A 15,188-nucleotide genomic window follows, 5' to 3' on the forward strand; every position below is an offset into this window, starting at 1 on the left:
AATAAACGTTGAAAAAAAAAAATTAAAAAAAAAAAAAAGAAGTTAGGATAATGATTACAATTGAGGAGGAGAGCGACTGGAAGGGAGACCAAAGGGGTTTATTAGGGTGCCGGTCATGTTGTTTACTGATCTGAGTGCAAGTTACATGGATGTGTTTGTGCAAGTTCATCCAACTTTACATTTACATTTATCTGCACCATTTAGTAGGCATATTATACTTCAATAAAAAATAACAAAAAAAACCCCACAAACCCCTCAAAACCTACTATTGTGAGTACTTCCCAGGGAGGTACAAGGCATGGTGCTAAACGCTGTCAAGTGCTAGCAAGAGATTAGTGGCTGCTGGGGACTGGAGGGAGGGAAGCATGAGCGAGTAACTGCTTAACAGGTGCAGGGTTTTATTTTGGGGTGATGAAAACGTTTTGGAGCTAGACTGAAGTGGTGCTTGCACAACACAGTGAGTGTGCTAAATGCCAGTGAATTGGTCATTTAAAAATGATTAATGTTATGTTCTGTGAGTCTCATCTCAACTGAAAGATAAAATTGGTTCATTGAATGCAATGTAGTGTTCTGGAATGGATCCTGGATCAAAAAAGGCCTTTAGTGGAAAAAGTGGTGAAATACGAATAGTTTGGTATTTGGTATTTTTCTGTTTTGACAAAGGTACCATGGTTATGTAAGATGTCAACATGAGGCAAAGTTGGGTGATTATATGGGAACTCTCTGCACTCTGCAACTTTTCTGAAAACTAAAATTGTTCTAAAATAAAAAGTTTATTAAAGAAAAAAAGAGGAATAGAAGGCTATGGACCACTAGAACAGGATCCTAGCTTTCATAAACTAGTGGTAAGATCTTAAGCAAGTCACTTCTCTCTGATGAGCCTCCATTTCCCATCAGCAAAAATAGAATTAGGCTGCAAACGTAATTTTTAAACAATTTTTAAGTTTATTTTTGAGAGAGAGTGAGAACGAGCTGGGGATGGGGACAGAGAGGAAGAGAGAGGATCCCAATCAGTCTCCACACTCAGCAGGTGCTCCACCTGGGGCTAGATAGGAACCTGAGTCAATATCAAGACTCAGAGGCTTAACTGACCCAGTCACACAGGTACCCTGATTTTATTTTATTTTTTAAGTAATCTCTACACCCAATATGGGGCTTGAATTTACAACCCCAAGATCAAGAGTCGCACGTGCCACTGACTGAGCCCACTAGATGTCCCTGCAAATGCGATTTTACCCAGGTAAGGATGAAAACCTTCTCACCCTCCAAATCCAGATCAGAATCTCTAGGCATGAAGGGAGGTGGCTTACAAAAGATGAGATTTTTGCCTTAACCTAGTAAGCAACCTTCAAAATTCGGATACGCCTACAGGAATGATTAGGGTGTGCTTGGAAAAAACTGGTCGATAACCTCAGATTCCTCCCAGTTCTTTTAAGTAATCTCTACACCCAGCACAGGGCTTGAACTCACCACCCTGAGGTCAAGACTCACATGCTCTACCAACTGAGTCTGCTAGGCCCCACTTCTGTAGTTTTAAGTCATAGTTCCCGCTGTCAGGAAACATGGCTTAGGTAGTCAAAATGTGCTAACTAAAACCATGTGCAAGGAGAGTTCTTTTGGGGATTCAATGACTGGAGACTTACACAATAAAGTAGAAATGGATTGGAATAGATGGTAAGGCAATCCCTCCGTAAGCAGGTTTTGTGTACCAGGTTTAAGTATGGATTTAACGGGACGCAGTGAGGGGCTGGAATACAGCTATGTTCCAAGAAGATCCACTTGGCAAGCAGTACACAGAAGCTAGGGCAAGCAGAGATGAGGCAAAAAACTGAGCTCAAAGGAAGCCACAGGAGTCTAGATGGGACTTGAGAGTTTAGCTGAGTGGTGCTCATGGGAGTTAAGAAAGGATGTTTCTTTTGTGGAAAAGGAAAAACCACCAGATCTAGTGACTACCGGGGTTGTACCTTTATGAAATGTTATTTATAAATTCATGATTTAAAAAGTTCTGTACATTAGAGAATATAGCGTTGTGGCTGAGATCACAAAGGTAATAGTTCTCCTTGATAGAGTTTCAGAGTTTATACTTGAAAGCATTTAGAATGGTGCCAGCCTCATAGTAGGGACTCCATAAATGTTGAGTCATTGAGCAACTAGTACGCATAGGTTGCCCAGCAGAGCCATGAAAACCTCTTGTTGTGGTCGAAGAGCAGCATCTGCTGGCCATCCAAGGTAACGCAGGATCCCGTGTTTACAAAGATCTGGGCGGGTCCACATGTCAAGAACTCTTTGAGGCAGGATCAGTGGGTCCTCCCCAAAAGCATACTATAAACAAGCAGGATGAAAGGGAGTCACCACTTTTAACAAGAATGTTCTTTATTTATACAAAGCATTATAATTTTCCTCAATAGTCTTCACTCAGTTGTCAACAAACTTTTGGCTGTATTCGTTTAACAAATTAACAGTGTCAAACTACATACACCTCACTACCTGTCAACCTCCAAGCGCTCAACTTAGAGACAAACAAAAAAGTGCTTGGGGCACCATATGTCAAGGGAAAAAAAAAATACGATCAACAGAGTTACTTTAGAAGCAGTTAAAGGGGTTGGCTTTTGGGCGTGGGGATTAGATTCCTGAGCACCATCAAATTTCTGCCCTTTAAGCAGGTTATCAAAGTTTCTGGGTTGGCAGATGTGAGAAAAGGAGAGAGAGAGAAAGTGGAATGGGGAACAGAAGAGAGGCAGAAGAGAGACAGGAAGGGAGAAGCACAGAGGGACCAAATGTGCATAGAAGAAAGTTTGGAACTTGTCAGGAATTGGAAGGATGAAAAAATTAAAGCCACAAGCTTGGGAAATGGACTACAAGAAGAGAAAGCCTGGAATTTTATACCTTCCAGCAGGTGACAATAAAGCGATACAGTGGCAGGCAGCGAGGTGCAACTAAGACTAAACCATCTGTGTTTTTTTCCCATTTTGTTTTTGTGGGGGTTTTCTGTTTGTTTGGTAAGTGTGCTAAGATATTAGCACACTTGCTTGACTAACTCCAGCCACCCCCGCAGGCCAAATGCCTACCAGGCAATATAGAGGGGCTGCAAGCCAGTGGGGTCTGTGGAAATCAAAATTCAATGTTACCTTAAAGTGAAGAGACAACAGATTTCATTACTCTCCTATAGTCTTTTAGTACTTTCCTAAAGCTAAACCATTCTAACCACTTGTAATAATAAGCTAGTATTGCCATATCCTGTACAGTCACAACCGGCTGACCATGCTCAAAGCCCCAATTTTTCCTGAGCTTTGACTGCCTCTGTGATCTGGAACACAGCAGGCAGCATGGAAGTTATTATTACTTTTTTGGGGGTGGGGTCAGAAGGGAACTGGGGATCCCAAACTGCCTAACCACGTATGTAAGGAAACAGGAGAGATCAGATCGACTAATTACATTAGCCGCCCAGAATCCCTCTCGTCTAAAAGTCATTACCTTCAGACTGATTTAGCAACACAGGACCCTGCTACTCAGATGCTCTGACGGAAGTGCTGGTTTTGATGATGATTCAGTCGTCAGTTTTTATTTTGATCTTCTCAGGCTTTTCTGGCTAAGACTAGTCTGCCCAGCAGGGAAAAGCTTCTCACAAACGTACCACATGTCAGGGTGGTACTTTCCAGCGTGCCACAGTCTTCCCATCCCGTTAGTTGTCCACTTCCTCCTCCTCATTCGGCTCTTCTTCTTCCAGCCTGTCCTCGTCTTCATCATTGTCCTCCTCCCTGCTCTTGTCTTGCTCTTCCAAATCTGTTTTTTTGTCTTTGTCCTTCTTCTTTTGCTCTGAAGCTTCCTTCTTGCCTTTCTGCTCTCGCCTGTAGGCTGTAAGGAGGAAGGTGGGGGTTAGGAGGCAGGGCTGAACCAAGCAGACTGCAGCAGCTAACTCCACTGTATAACTGGAAAAGCTGGGGCAGAGAAGGAAAAATACAAATCAGATCTGAGGCGGTGCCAACGGAATGGATTCTGAGTCATGTCCAATACTTGTCTCCTGTTCTTACAGGGACCCAAGCGGAGAAGACTCAGGGCCAGGTGAGCAGGTAAGACAGGATGAACATCTACTTGGCTGAACAAAGAAGAGGGTCATTACCTTCCAGAGCTTCTTTCAATGGGGTAACGAACCGCTGGAACTCCATCTCTTCCATGGCTGAGAGCACGTCATTGGCATTCAGTGTCTTGCGTTTCCCTTTCATCGCAAAGTTGTTGGCGCTGAAAAAAAAAAAAAAAAAAGACAAAAGGGTTTCAGGGGCCGTCAGACCCTCTTGCCGCCTATGGGGTGGGTGGAAAAGGGGCACCAGAGGTGGTACGGAAAAGCCTAGATCTCAGATGTAGGGATTTTTTTGTGACGTGGTTAAGTCCCTCCCTTCCCCGTACAAAAGGGTTAAAGCAAAGTAATTTTGTTGCTTTAGTTTGCTTCAGACCTTGCAACAACTGGATGAGGGCTGAACTTCCCCGCACGGGGGTAGGACACGATTACTGGGGTCTGGGCCCCAGGCCGCGGACTCCGGGGGCAGGTCTCTCTGCGACCTCCTTACGCCTCAGCCCAGCTAGGTTCTGGCTAGCTCAGCTTGCCTCACCAGGAAGTGGCGTACAGCACGAAGACGCTGGCGGCGCGGGAGATGGCGCTGCGGGCCTCCTTAGAGATGTTGACACCGTCCGGGAGCTGGAAAAAGAACGTGGGTAAATAAAGCTGCCGGCCGGCCCAGGACCTGCTTCCTCTGCTGCCCGCTCGTCCGGCCCTGGCCCATCCGCCCGCCGAAGCTGCTCACCGCCTCCTTGATGATCCTGGTGATGACGGCATTGGGCAGGTTTAGGTCCTCGGGCCTCTCCGCCATTGCCGCCACCGGCGCCCGCACCTCGGTCTCAAGCGTCTTCTTCAGGCCGCTACGGCGTCCGGACTTCCCGCGTCCCCGCAGTCTGACCCAAAGAGGCTTCCGTCCCGCCCCACGTTGCCCACACGGTGTCCCACAGTGCCCCGCGCCCCATAGCTTCCCTCCTCACCCAGCCCCGCCTCCGCCTCCGCCTCGAGTCGTCCAAGGATCTGAACTTTCCACGCCGCTACGGTTTTGGCCCGCCCAGGCTTCCGTCCGACCCCACGGGGACTCAGGGTCCCTTCCCATGCTCGTTTCTCTGCTTCACACCGCCACCACGTCTGGAGCCTTCTCATCGGATCAAGTATGGCTCACTGGGGCTTCCGTCCCTTTCCCACAGTGTTCTGTGCCGCTGCCTGGCAACGGCGCTGCCCGGCGGCTAGAGTGGGAGACCGGGGCTAGGACCGAGCGGACGGGGCGGGGCTCCTCTTCCAACGGAAGGCGGGGCCTGGAGGGCGGGGCCCCGCCTCTTCCACCCGGTCTCTGGAGGGGACCGGTTTTCGGAGTGCGCTACGGCGTCCCGGCAGTTTGGCGTGGCTTTTGGTAGCGTGGCCTTCCGAGGCCAGACTTTCCCAATTCCCTTTTGCGGAACGAAGCGGGTATCTTTTTTCGATTCTACGGGACCTGATGTCCATCTTTAATCTTTTCACCCCTCCCAATTTTGTAATCGCATTAAGGATGTTTGTCGCCTAGAATTGTTGAACGCAGACTTCTTTGCCAGTACAGCCCTAACGCTGGCGACATAGAAATGGGCATGACTAGACCTCGGGCCTCAGTTCGGGCTTGTCAGGTAACGAAAGGGCAGTAAGCAGCCGGTGTAAGAATAACGCGACAGTGCCTTCCACTCAAAACCAAACCCTGTTAAAATTGTATTTATTTTTTAGTTCATTGAATTGAGGATCATACATCTTTCCCAGTCAAACACATTACCATGGTTTTGCAGTGGTTTCTAAGTTGTATCATTTTCATGTACGTAGAAACTGTCCTCATTCCCACTGAGCACCAATGATTTTTTTCCCTTGAAACATGCTCTCACGTCACCCTTAATGTTCCTGCTTTAAAATATATATATATTTATTTTGAGTAATCGCTACAGGCAACCTAGGGCTTAGGCTTAGGATGGGAGATAGAGAGTCGCATGTTCTACCGACTGAGCCAGCCAGGCATCCCAATTTTCCAGCTTTTGACAGAGACACGAGCGTGGAGATCTACTTCCTTATCATGAGAAAAACAAGAGCAACTGCAATGATAAAGGGCAACGGAAGTAGCATTGGTTAGAGATTATAGGGTTTGGTGGCTGACCTCTCCATCTGGATAGAACAATAGGTCTGGTTTAAAGTTACCAGGAGATGCTTAGCTCCATCCAATTGCTATCTAGTCAGAATTGGGACCACCGTGTTGTCAAGTATTTTGATCTTTAAGAGGAACCAGAAATCTGAACATTGTGGACTATTTCCATTTATTTATTTTTTTAAATTTTTTTTTTAACGTTTATTTATTTCTGAGACAGAGAGAGACAGAGCATGAACGGGGGAGGGTCAGAGAGAGGGAGACACAGAATCTGAAACAGGCTCCAGGCTCTGAGCTGTCAGCCCAGAGCCCGACGCGGGGCTCGAACTCACGGAACACGAGATCATGCCCTGAGCCGAAGTCGGACGCTCAACTGACTGAGCCACCCAGGCGCCCCTACTATTTCCATTTAAAAAAAATGGCTCAAAGTGCAGACCAGACAAAACAAGGCATGGGACAGGTGTGATCCCATGCCAATAGGTCACTATCTTTGGTCTAATTTATAGGCTCTTCAGAACAGGGACTTATTTTGTTCATTACTGTTCTCTATGCCGGTAACAGGTCCCGTCACATATTTGGCAGTCAATAGATGCGTTGAATAAAAAGAAGAAGAAATTGATACTGTCTTTAAAAAGTTATCAGGGATCAAGTGGTAGTGATTGCCTAAAATATTTCCAGAGAGAGAAAGATGATACTACTCATCGAGCCCCTATTGTATATGATACATAAAAGTACATTTCCTTTAATGCTCTTCAATTCTACTTCGAGATTTCCCATCCCCTCTTTATATGAGGAAGCAAGCTGAGGGAGGTGAAGTCACTTGCCTAGGACCATACAGCCAGTATATGAAAAGCCAGAGGCCTCTGATGTGACTGCAAGTCTACTGTCTTGATGTTTGAGTAAACCCGCTCATTTCTGGTGGGTATTTTCGTTGCCTGTTTGAGAATTGGAGCATCTTGAAAAATGAAGCACGTTTTCCAAAGGTTCAAGCCATCTAAAGGCATGTCAAGCACTTCTGTGACTGCCTTAGTTCTAATTTGATAAGGCTTTTTGGAGATGGTGGTGTCTTCTCCCTAATGATTAATGAAGGGGAAAAGGAAAGGATGCTAATACTTAATTTTGAACTCTATGCTTTTTTCAAACTTATTTTTCTTTAATGCAAAACAGCTCTAAATAATGAAGGTGAGTTTAGTCAGCCTCGCTTCTTCCTTATAAGACCTTTTATTTTTTAATATTTTATTTTTATTTTTGAGAGAAAGAGAGTGAGCAGGGTGGGGGCAGAGAGAGAGAGAGAGAGAGAGAGGGAGAGAGACAGGATCCAAAGCAGGCTCTTTGCTGACAGCAGAGAGCCCGATGTGGGGCTCGAACTCACAAACCGTGAGATCATGACCTGACCTCAAGCTGGATGCTAAACCTACTGAGCTACCCAGGTGCCCCACCAGATCTTTTCATACCCATTAACTAATTTTTATAATGACTCTGTGAAATAGGCTTATCCTCATTTTACAGATAAAGAACCTGAAGCTCAGATTGCTTAAGTGCCAAGTCACTCAGCTACTAAATGGCCAAGTAGGAGACGTGAAGTCAGTTGGCTCCAAAAACTCTAGCCCCCTCCATTTCGTGCTGAGCCGTTTTCATACTTGTTTGTTAGCCAGGCTTCTTTTTAAAAAATGTTAATTCTAAAATACTTAACATGCAGAGTTATATTAGTTTCAGGTGTACAATATGGTGATTCAACAATTGTATACATTTCTCAGTGCTCATCACAATATACTCTTAGTCCCTTTTACCTATCTCACCCTTCCCCCACCCCCCACCTCCCCTCTGATAACCATCAGTTTGTTGTCTACAGTGAAGAGTCTCTTTTTTGGTTTGTGTCTTTTTTTTTCTTTGTCCGTTTGTTTTGTTTCTTAAATTGCATATATAAGTGAAATTGTATGGTATTTATCTTTGACTTTTTCACCTCTCTTATCATTATAGTCTCTAGATCCATCCATGTTGTTACAAGTGGCAAGATTGCATTCATTTTTTAAAAATGTGGGGAGCAAATGGGGGAAGGGCAGAGAGAGAAGGAGCAAGAGAATCCTAAGCAGGCTTTGTGTTGTCAGTGCAGAGCCTGATGCAGGGCTCGAACTCAGGAACCATGAGATCATGACCTGAGCTGAAATCAAGAGTCAGATGTGTAACTGACTGAGCCACCCAGGTGCCCCTTATTCTTTTTAATGGCTGAGTTGCTTGTTACCTAATTTTTAAAAAATATTTATTCATTTTTGAGAGAGAGAGAGAGAGAGAAACAGAGTGCAAGCAGGGGAGGGGCAGAGAGAGAGGGAGACACAGAATCTAAAGCAGGCTCCAGGCTTTGAGCTGTTAGCACAGAGCCTGATGTGGGGCTCGAACTCATAAGCTGTGAGATCATGACCTGAGCCCAAGTTGGATGCTTGACCAACTGAGCCACCCAGATGCCCCACTTGTTACCCAATTCTTAATTATCCTATGACCATCACTTATGTATATGGGTTCAATAGAAATATTTTATGCTTTGAGTCCAAGTTAAGATCTGGATGTCACGGCTAATGTATAATATGCTCTAATTATGTGGTTGTTGTTACTCTAGAGGGCTGGAAAGCTGTGCGATTGGCTTTTGTCCTAAACCAGTTGTAGCTATGGACTTGCCAGATGAGAGCCAGTGGGATGAAACCACCTGCAAGTTGGCTGTTTGTCAGCATCCACAGTGCTGGGCAACGATCCGCCGGGTTGAGAGGGGCCACCCTCGAATCCTGGGCCCTCCCTGCAAAACAGCTCTGAATAATGAAGGTGAATTTAGTCAGCCCTGCTTCTTCCTTGTAAGATCTTTGAACTATTTTCGCTTGGCTCCCTTTTGACATTTTACATGTTTTCTTGTCTTTTTTCTTAGACAAATCCCCAGTGCTCACCATTGTAAACATCTCAGATTCCTGCTTCCCGGCCAAGAGACTTGCTCACGGTCATTTATCAGGATTTACCTTCACCAAAGCTCCCTCTTTATTGTGTCAAGGTTCAAAGTTTGACTCCAAATTTCAAGGCAGGTAAATTATCATGGAGTCTTCCCTTATGAGCCTCCTATCTCAAAATTCTGAGTTGACTTCCTTGACCCATAGACTCTGAGAAAGCTAAATTAAAAATAAAACACCAGTTCAGGGCACCTGGGTGGCTCCAGGCTCATAGCCTGGAGCTTGCTGCGTATTCTGTGTCTCCCTCTCTCTCTCTCTCTGCCCCTCTCCAGCTCAGGTGGTCTCTCTCTCTCTCTCTCTCTCTCTCAAAAATAAATAAATTAACTTAAAAATAAAAAGGCCACTAGTTCAGTTAGAGAAATGGTGAATAGGCAGTGGGAAACAAAAGGAAAGCTTTATTTTTATTGTAGGACTTGATTAAAATAGGGTTATATTAGTTTGCTAGGGTCACTGTAACAAAATACCCTAGACTATGTGGCTTAAACAACACAAGTATATTTTTTCACAGTCGAGAGGCTAGAAGTCCGAGAATGAGGTGTTGGTAGAGTTGTTTTCTTCTGAACCCTTTCTCCTTGGCTTGTAGGTGGCCTATGTCTTTTTTTTTTTTTTTAAAAAAATTTTTTTTTTAATATTTATTTTTGAGAGAGAGATGGAGCATGAGGGGGAGAGGGGAAGAGAGAGAGGGAGACAGAGAATCTGAAGCAGGCTTCAGGCTCTGAGCTGTCAGCACAGAGCCCGACGCAGGGCTCAAACTCACAAACTGCGAGACCATGACCTGAGCTGAAGTCAGACACCTAACCGGCTGAGCCACCCAGGTGCCCCTAGGTGGCCTATGTCTTAACATGATCTTTCTTCTGTGTGTCTTTGTCCCAATATCTTTTTCTTCTTTGTTAATTAAGTGCTTAATTTTAACTCCAATATAGTTAGTATTATTATTATGTTAGTTTCAGGTGTACAATATACTGATTCAACAATTCTGTGTGTTACTCAGTGCTCATCATGATAAGTGTACTCTTAATCCCCTACCTCCTTTTCTTAATAAGCACCAGTCATTGGATTAGGGCCTGTCTATATGACCTCACTTTGCCTTAATTACTTCCTTAAAGACCCTCTCTCCAAATACTGAGGGACTCAAATTCCGGGGTACTGAGGGTCAGGATTCAATGTAAGAATTTGTGGGCACAATTCAGGCCACCACGGGGAGCACCTCGTCAGCCTCTGCAGGTCATCAGAAAACTGTGTCCACACATACTCTCTCTCTTGTCTTTTATTTTTAGGTATGAAACTATTTGTAAGCTCTTGAAGGCAGAAACAATGGTTTCCTTTTGAATCGCCCACAGAATCTAGGCTCCCGGTTAGTGCTTGCTGATAGGGGAAGCGAAGGGACAGACGTCTGTGGAGAACTTAAGACTTGTTAAATTCGAAACCTTATGGCCTGGAGTCAAGGCACTCCTGGCAGTCCTTGTACCGGTTCGTTTTCTCCTGTTTGATGTAAGCAACCTTTGGTGGCTTCTGGTGGGCTAAATGCGGTATGGGAAAGGGTAGGACTACTTTCTCGTTCTCTAGGACTTGAACCTCGGGAAGAAGATGGCTTCTCCCAGCCAGGGCCTATGGAGGCAAAGGCCATGACGTCACTCATGTTGTCACTCATTGGATTCACAAATGTATCTTAGCCACTTTGCTGGGCTCTGGTGATTCAGTGGTAAACAAGATTCAGTATTTTTTTAAGTCTTTTATTTTTGAAAGGGGGGGGAGGGGCAGAGAGAGAGGGACAGAGGATCTGAAGCAGGCTCTGTGCTGACACCAGTGAGCTGATGCAGGGCTGGAATTCATGAACCGCGAGATCATGACCTGAGCCGAAGTTGGATGCTCAACTGACGGAGCCACCCAAGCCCTCCAGCAAGATACAGTCTTTACCCCCAAAGGGCTTTCAGCCTAGCCGGGGAGGCAGAGAACTGTTCCGTGTGCCGAGAAGGGCACCGTCTTCTGTGCAGGTGGCACCTGTGCCTACCCCTGAAATTTGGACAGTCTGGTGAAGTGGGGCGTTGCAGGTGGGAGATGGACGTGAAGAGTGTTCTGGACTACAGAAATAGCATATCCAAAGGCCAGGAGGCAAGAGGAAGTTCTTTAGGTATGAGGAAAAGGGTCCATCGTGTATGCAACATAGAGCAGGAATGGGAGGGTGGGCAGAGGTGAGGCTAGGGAGCTGGAGAACAAACAGCGGCCAACATCACATAGATCAGGCTCAGGAGTTGGGTCTTTATCTTACACTTCCTTGGAATATTTATTCGTTCGTACACTTAACGTGTTTTAACAAATAAATATAATGCAAGTGATATGAAAACGTAAGGACACAGTATTCTTTTTTTTGTGGTAAATATGCGTTACATTAAGTTTACCATTTTAATTGTTTTTAAGTGTACAGTTCAGCAGCATTAAGTTCATTCACAGTGTTGTGCAACCATCACCATGATCCATTTCTAGAACTTTTTTTTTTTTTTTTAATTTACATCCAAATTAGCATATAGTGCAACCATGATTTCAGGAGTAGATTCCTTAGTGCCCCTTACCCATTTAGCCTATCCCCCCTCCCACAACCCCTCCAGTAACCCTCAGTTTGTTCTCCGTATTTAAGAGTCTCTTATATTTTGTCCCACTCCCTGTTTCTATATTATTTTTGTTTCCCTTCCCTTATGTTCATCTGTTTTGTCTCTTTTTTTTAATCTTTAAAAAAAATTTTTTTTAATGTTTATTTATTTTTGAGACAGAGAGAGACAGAGCATGAATGGGGGAGGGTCAGAGAGAGAGAGAGAGACACAGAATCCGAAACAGGCTCCAGGCTCTGAGCTGTCAGCACAGAGCCTGATTGCGGGGCTTGAACTCACAGACCGCGAGATCATGACCTGAGCCGAAGTCGGACACTCAACCGACTAAGCCACCCAGGCACCCCTGTGCTGTCTCTTAAAGTCCTCACATGAGTGAAGTCATATGATTTTTGTCTTTCTCTGACTGACTAATTTCACTTAGCATAATACCCTCCAGTTCTGTCCACGTAGTTGCAAATGGCAAGATTTCATTCTTTTTGATTGCCAGAATACTCTATTATATATGATACCACATCTTCTTTATCCATTCATCCATCGATGGACATTTGGGCTCTTTCCGTACTCTGGCTATTGTTGCTAGTGCTGCTATAAACATGGGGGTGCATGTGTCCCTTCGAAACAGCACACCTCTATCCCGTGGATAAATGACTAGTAGTGCAATTGCTGGGTCGTAGGGTAGTTCTGTTTTTAGGTTTTTGAGGAACCTCCATACTGTTTTCCAGAGTGGCTGCTCCAGTTTGCATTTCCACCAGCAATGCAAAAGAGATTCTCTTTCTCCACATCCTCGCCAACATCTGTTGTTGCTTGAATTGTTAATGTTAGGCATTCTGACAGGTGTAAGGTGGTATCTCATTGTGGTTTTGATTTGTATTTCCCTGATGATGTGTAGAAATTTTTTTATCATCTCAAACGTGAACTCCATACCCATTACACAGCAACTTCCCACTCCCTCCTCCCTCTAGCTCCTGTTAATGTCTATTCTACTTTCTGTCTGTATGAATTCGCCTACTCTAGCTACCTTATATAAGTGGAATCATACGATATTTGTCCTTTTGCATCTAATTTATTTCACTTAGCATAATGGCTTCAAGATTCATCTGTGTTGGAGCGTGTGTCAGAATTGCATTCCTCATTGAGGCTGAAAAACATTGCATCGTACAGAAATACCACATTTTGCTTATTTAATATGCTTTGAATGTTTACATCAAAGGTACTCAGTCAACTTTTATTTATGGCGACATAGCTCTCTGTGGCTGGAAAGAGGGAGGCATAGGCTCTGAATTCAGTTTGATGCAACAAACAGTTGTGAAGTGTTTGCAGTGTGCAGTGTCTGGGAGCTGTTCCAGAACAAAGAAGCAAGCACAACTTAAGGGAATGGGGAGACCATACGTTCACTCAGTGAGTACTAAGCCCCGAGATGTTCTGTGGATGAGCACAAGGCTTTTCCTCATAGCACCGACTGTCGTCCCAGTAAGTTGTTCGTGTCTCTGTGTCATGTTTGGAAACTCTTATTTTTTAGGCCTCGGAAGTATCTACCTGACAAAGATTTCACCCACTATACTGACAAGTCTCCTAAGGTAAATCATAGAATTAAAAAGGTACTCCCTCAGCATTTTCTGTTTACTAGTGGGGATAAAATACTTGTCGTTATTTAACATTGAGGATGACTAGAATCTGAATGATGACAGTGATAACTAATAAATATTGGGCCCTTAGTATATGCTAGGCTCTGTGCTAATGCCTTTCTTTACATACTATATTGTTTCCAGAAATCCCAGACACAAGTGGGATTGATCTGTGGCCATTTGGCATAGGTAAGACTTTCCTGTCTGTGTCCTACACAGAGCATGTTCAGCTACAAAGTAAACCCTGGCATCTCATAGTGGGGGGAAATTAAAATGCTGAAATGTCACACCCAAAATGGCCTTTAGGTCATCTACTCTGATAACTGTCAAACTTTTTTAACTATGACTTCCAGTAAGAAATACGTTTTGCAACAGAATAGCATAAAACGACCCTTACCCTAAGTATGAGTGATGTTCTTTGATAGTTTCTGTCCTATTCTATTTCATTCTCTTTTTAAAATTTATTTATTTTGAGAGAGAGGGAGAGCACAAGCACATGCACCTGAGTGTGAGGAGAGGAGAGGCAGAGAGAGAGGGAGACAGAGAATCCCAAGCAGGTTCTGCACTGTCAGTGCTCAGGGAATGCTACCCTAATGTCACAGGGAGGCAGGGGGGACTCTTCGCTTAAACATGCTCGCTCGTGTAGAGTACCCATTCCGGTGTCTGGTTTCGTGAGGCAGCGTTATAAAGACGATTTAGGGGTGAGAAATGTCTTTTTGTCATTTGCACCACCATCCCCTTTAGGCTAGCCTGATAATTCGGTTCTTAAGCCAGTTCCGAATGCATCAGGAGCTGCTACCTTCAAGCCGTATGTAGGCTTCACGTGTTTCTCTTAGCTTTCAGTGCTGAATCTGAATGAGACACGACTTCCCAGCTCTCAAGATGTTAGAAATATGGTTGTCGTCTGGATCCCAGAACAACCAGAGAAGCGTGCGAGGTGAGTGTTGTGTCTAGAACGTGGGGGCCTTCAACTCCTGTGTTCTGCAAGGCCCCCCCCTCCCCCCCGCCACCCCTCACTGCCCTGTGCGAGCCTCATTTACGTGATCTCCTTTTTAGCCACCTCAGTGCAAGTATCAGGAGGCCATGTAGAGAAGAAGGTCATGGTCTCTTATATTTGCTTCTTGCTCCACTGGGGTTCTATTTAATGCACTTTGTGCTTCATGTGGGGGGGCTTCTCTACATCAAATCATAGCCGTAAATAGCATGCAACATAGAGCCCAGTGTGTTTGTGGGGTCTAAGAAACAGATGCTTCCTGACTATCAGTTTTTCTTATTAGTCGTCCCCAGCTAGTGGAAACATTTTCAGTGAAGCATGTGAATGTTTGGTCTCAGCCCCAAGGCCCGGCTCCGTGGCACAAAGTGGATAGCAGGTAGAACCTATGTGCAAAGCAGAAGGATCACTTGGTGAAGGCCCAAAGGCTTGGCAATGCTGATAACATTGAAAGGCAGCATTTGGGTGTTCTTTCATGAGTGCTGAGGCTTTCAGATTCTTGTTAAGTGACTGTTTAGATGTGGTGTGACTTAAGAATCTTATTTCATTTTATTACTTTTCTTTTTTTTTTTTAACATCAGATGGGTACTATGCTGAGGTTGTAACAAATTTTGAGGGAAGCACCTGAACCACAAAAGGATCTTATTCTCTTTCCTTTTTTTTAAGTTTATTAATTTTTTTAATGTTTATTTTATTATCTTTGAGAGAGAGAGAGAGAGAGAGAGACAGAGCGTGAACAGGGGAGGGGCAGAGAGCAAGAGGGAGACACAGAATCTGAAACCTGA

General features: G+C 44.6%; 2 protein-coding genes across 3 annotated transcripts in view; one reads left to right on the plus strand and one right to left on the minus strand.

Annotated features, from left to right (window-relative positions):
• Positions 1–77: 77 nt before the first annotated feature.
• Positions 78–4,910, minus strand: POLE3 (DNA polymerase epsilon 3, accessory subunit). 2 transcript variants are annotated; one of them, XM_040482041.1, is made up of 5 exons: positions 4,800–4,910; positions 4,608–4,693; positions 4,121–4,239; positions 3,635–3,855; positions 78–2,322 (listed from the first exon to the last, which is right to left on the minus strand). In XM_040482041.1, the coding sequence occupies exons 1-4, from the start codon at positions 4,863–4,865 to the stop codon at positions 3,683–3,685; spliced, it is 444 nt and encodes a 147-aa protein (XP_040337975.1). In that variant the 5' UTR covers positions 4,866–4,910; the 3' UTR covers positions 78–2,322; positions 3,635–3,682. The 2 variants fall into 2 exon arrangements, with proteins under 2 accessions (XP_040337975.1, XP_040337974.1); XM_040482040.1 differs by lacking the exon at positions 78–2,322 and having other exon boundaries at positions 3,532–3,855.
• Positions 4,911–5,008: 98 nt separating this feature from the next.
• CUNH9orf43 (chromosome unknown C9orf43 homolog) overlaps positions 5,009–15,188 on the plus strand; it is a 21,001-nt gene continuing 10,821 nt past the window's right edge. Inside the window, exons 1-5 of the mRNA XM_040482042.1 lie at positions 5,009–5,691; positions 8,806–9,005; positions 9,106–9,256; positions 13,307–13,364; positions 14,249–14,349. Of these exons, the coding sequence (XP_040337976.1) occupies positions 8,855–9,005; positions 9,106–9,256; positions 13,307–13,364; positions 14,249–14,349 (461 nt within the window). The 5' untranslated portion in view covers positions 5,009–5,691; positions 8,806–8,854. The remainder of the gene's footprint in view (positions 5,692–8,805; positions 9,006–9,105; positions 9,257–13,306; positions 13,365–14,248; positions 14,350–15,188) is intronic.

Source organism: Herpailurus yagouaroundi, unplaced genomic scaffold (assembly GCF_014898765.1).
Source record: "Herpailurus yagouaroundi ecotype Mexico unplaced genomic scaffold, PumYag 160, whole genome shotgun sequence".
Lineage (NCBI taxonomy): Eukaryota > Metazoa > Chordata > Mammalia > Carnivora > Felidae > Herpailurus > Herpailurus yagouaroundi.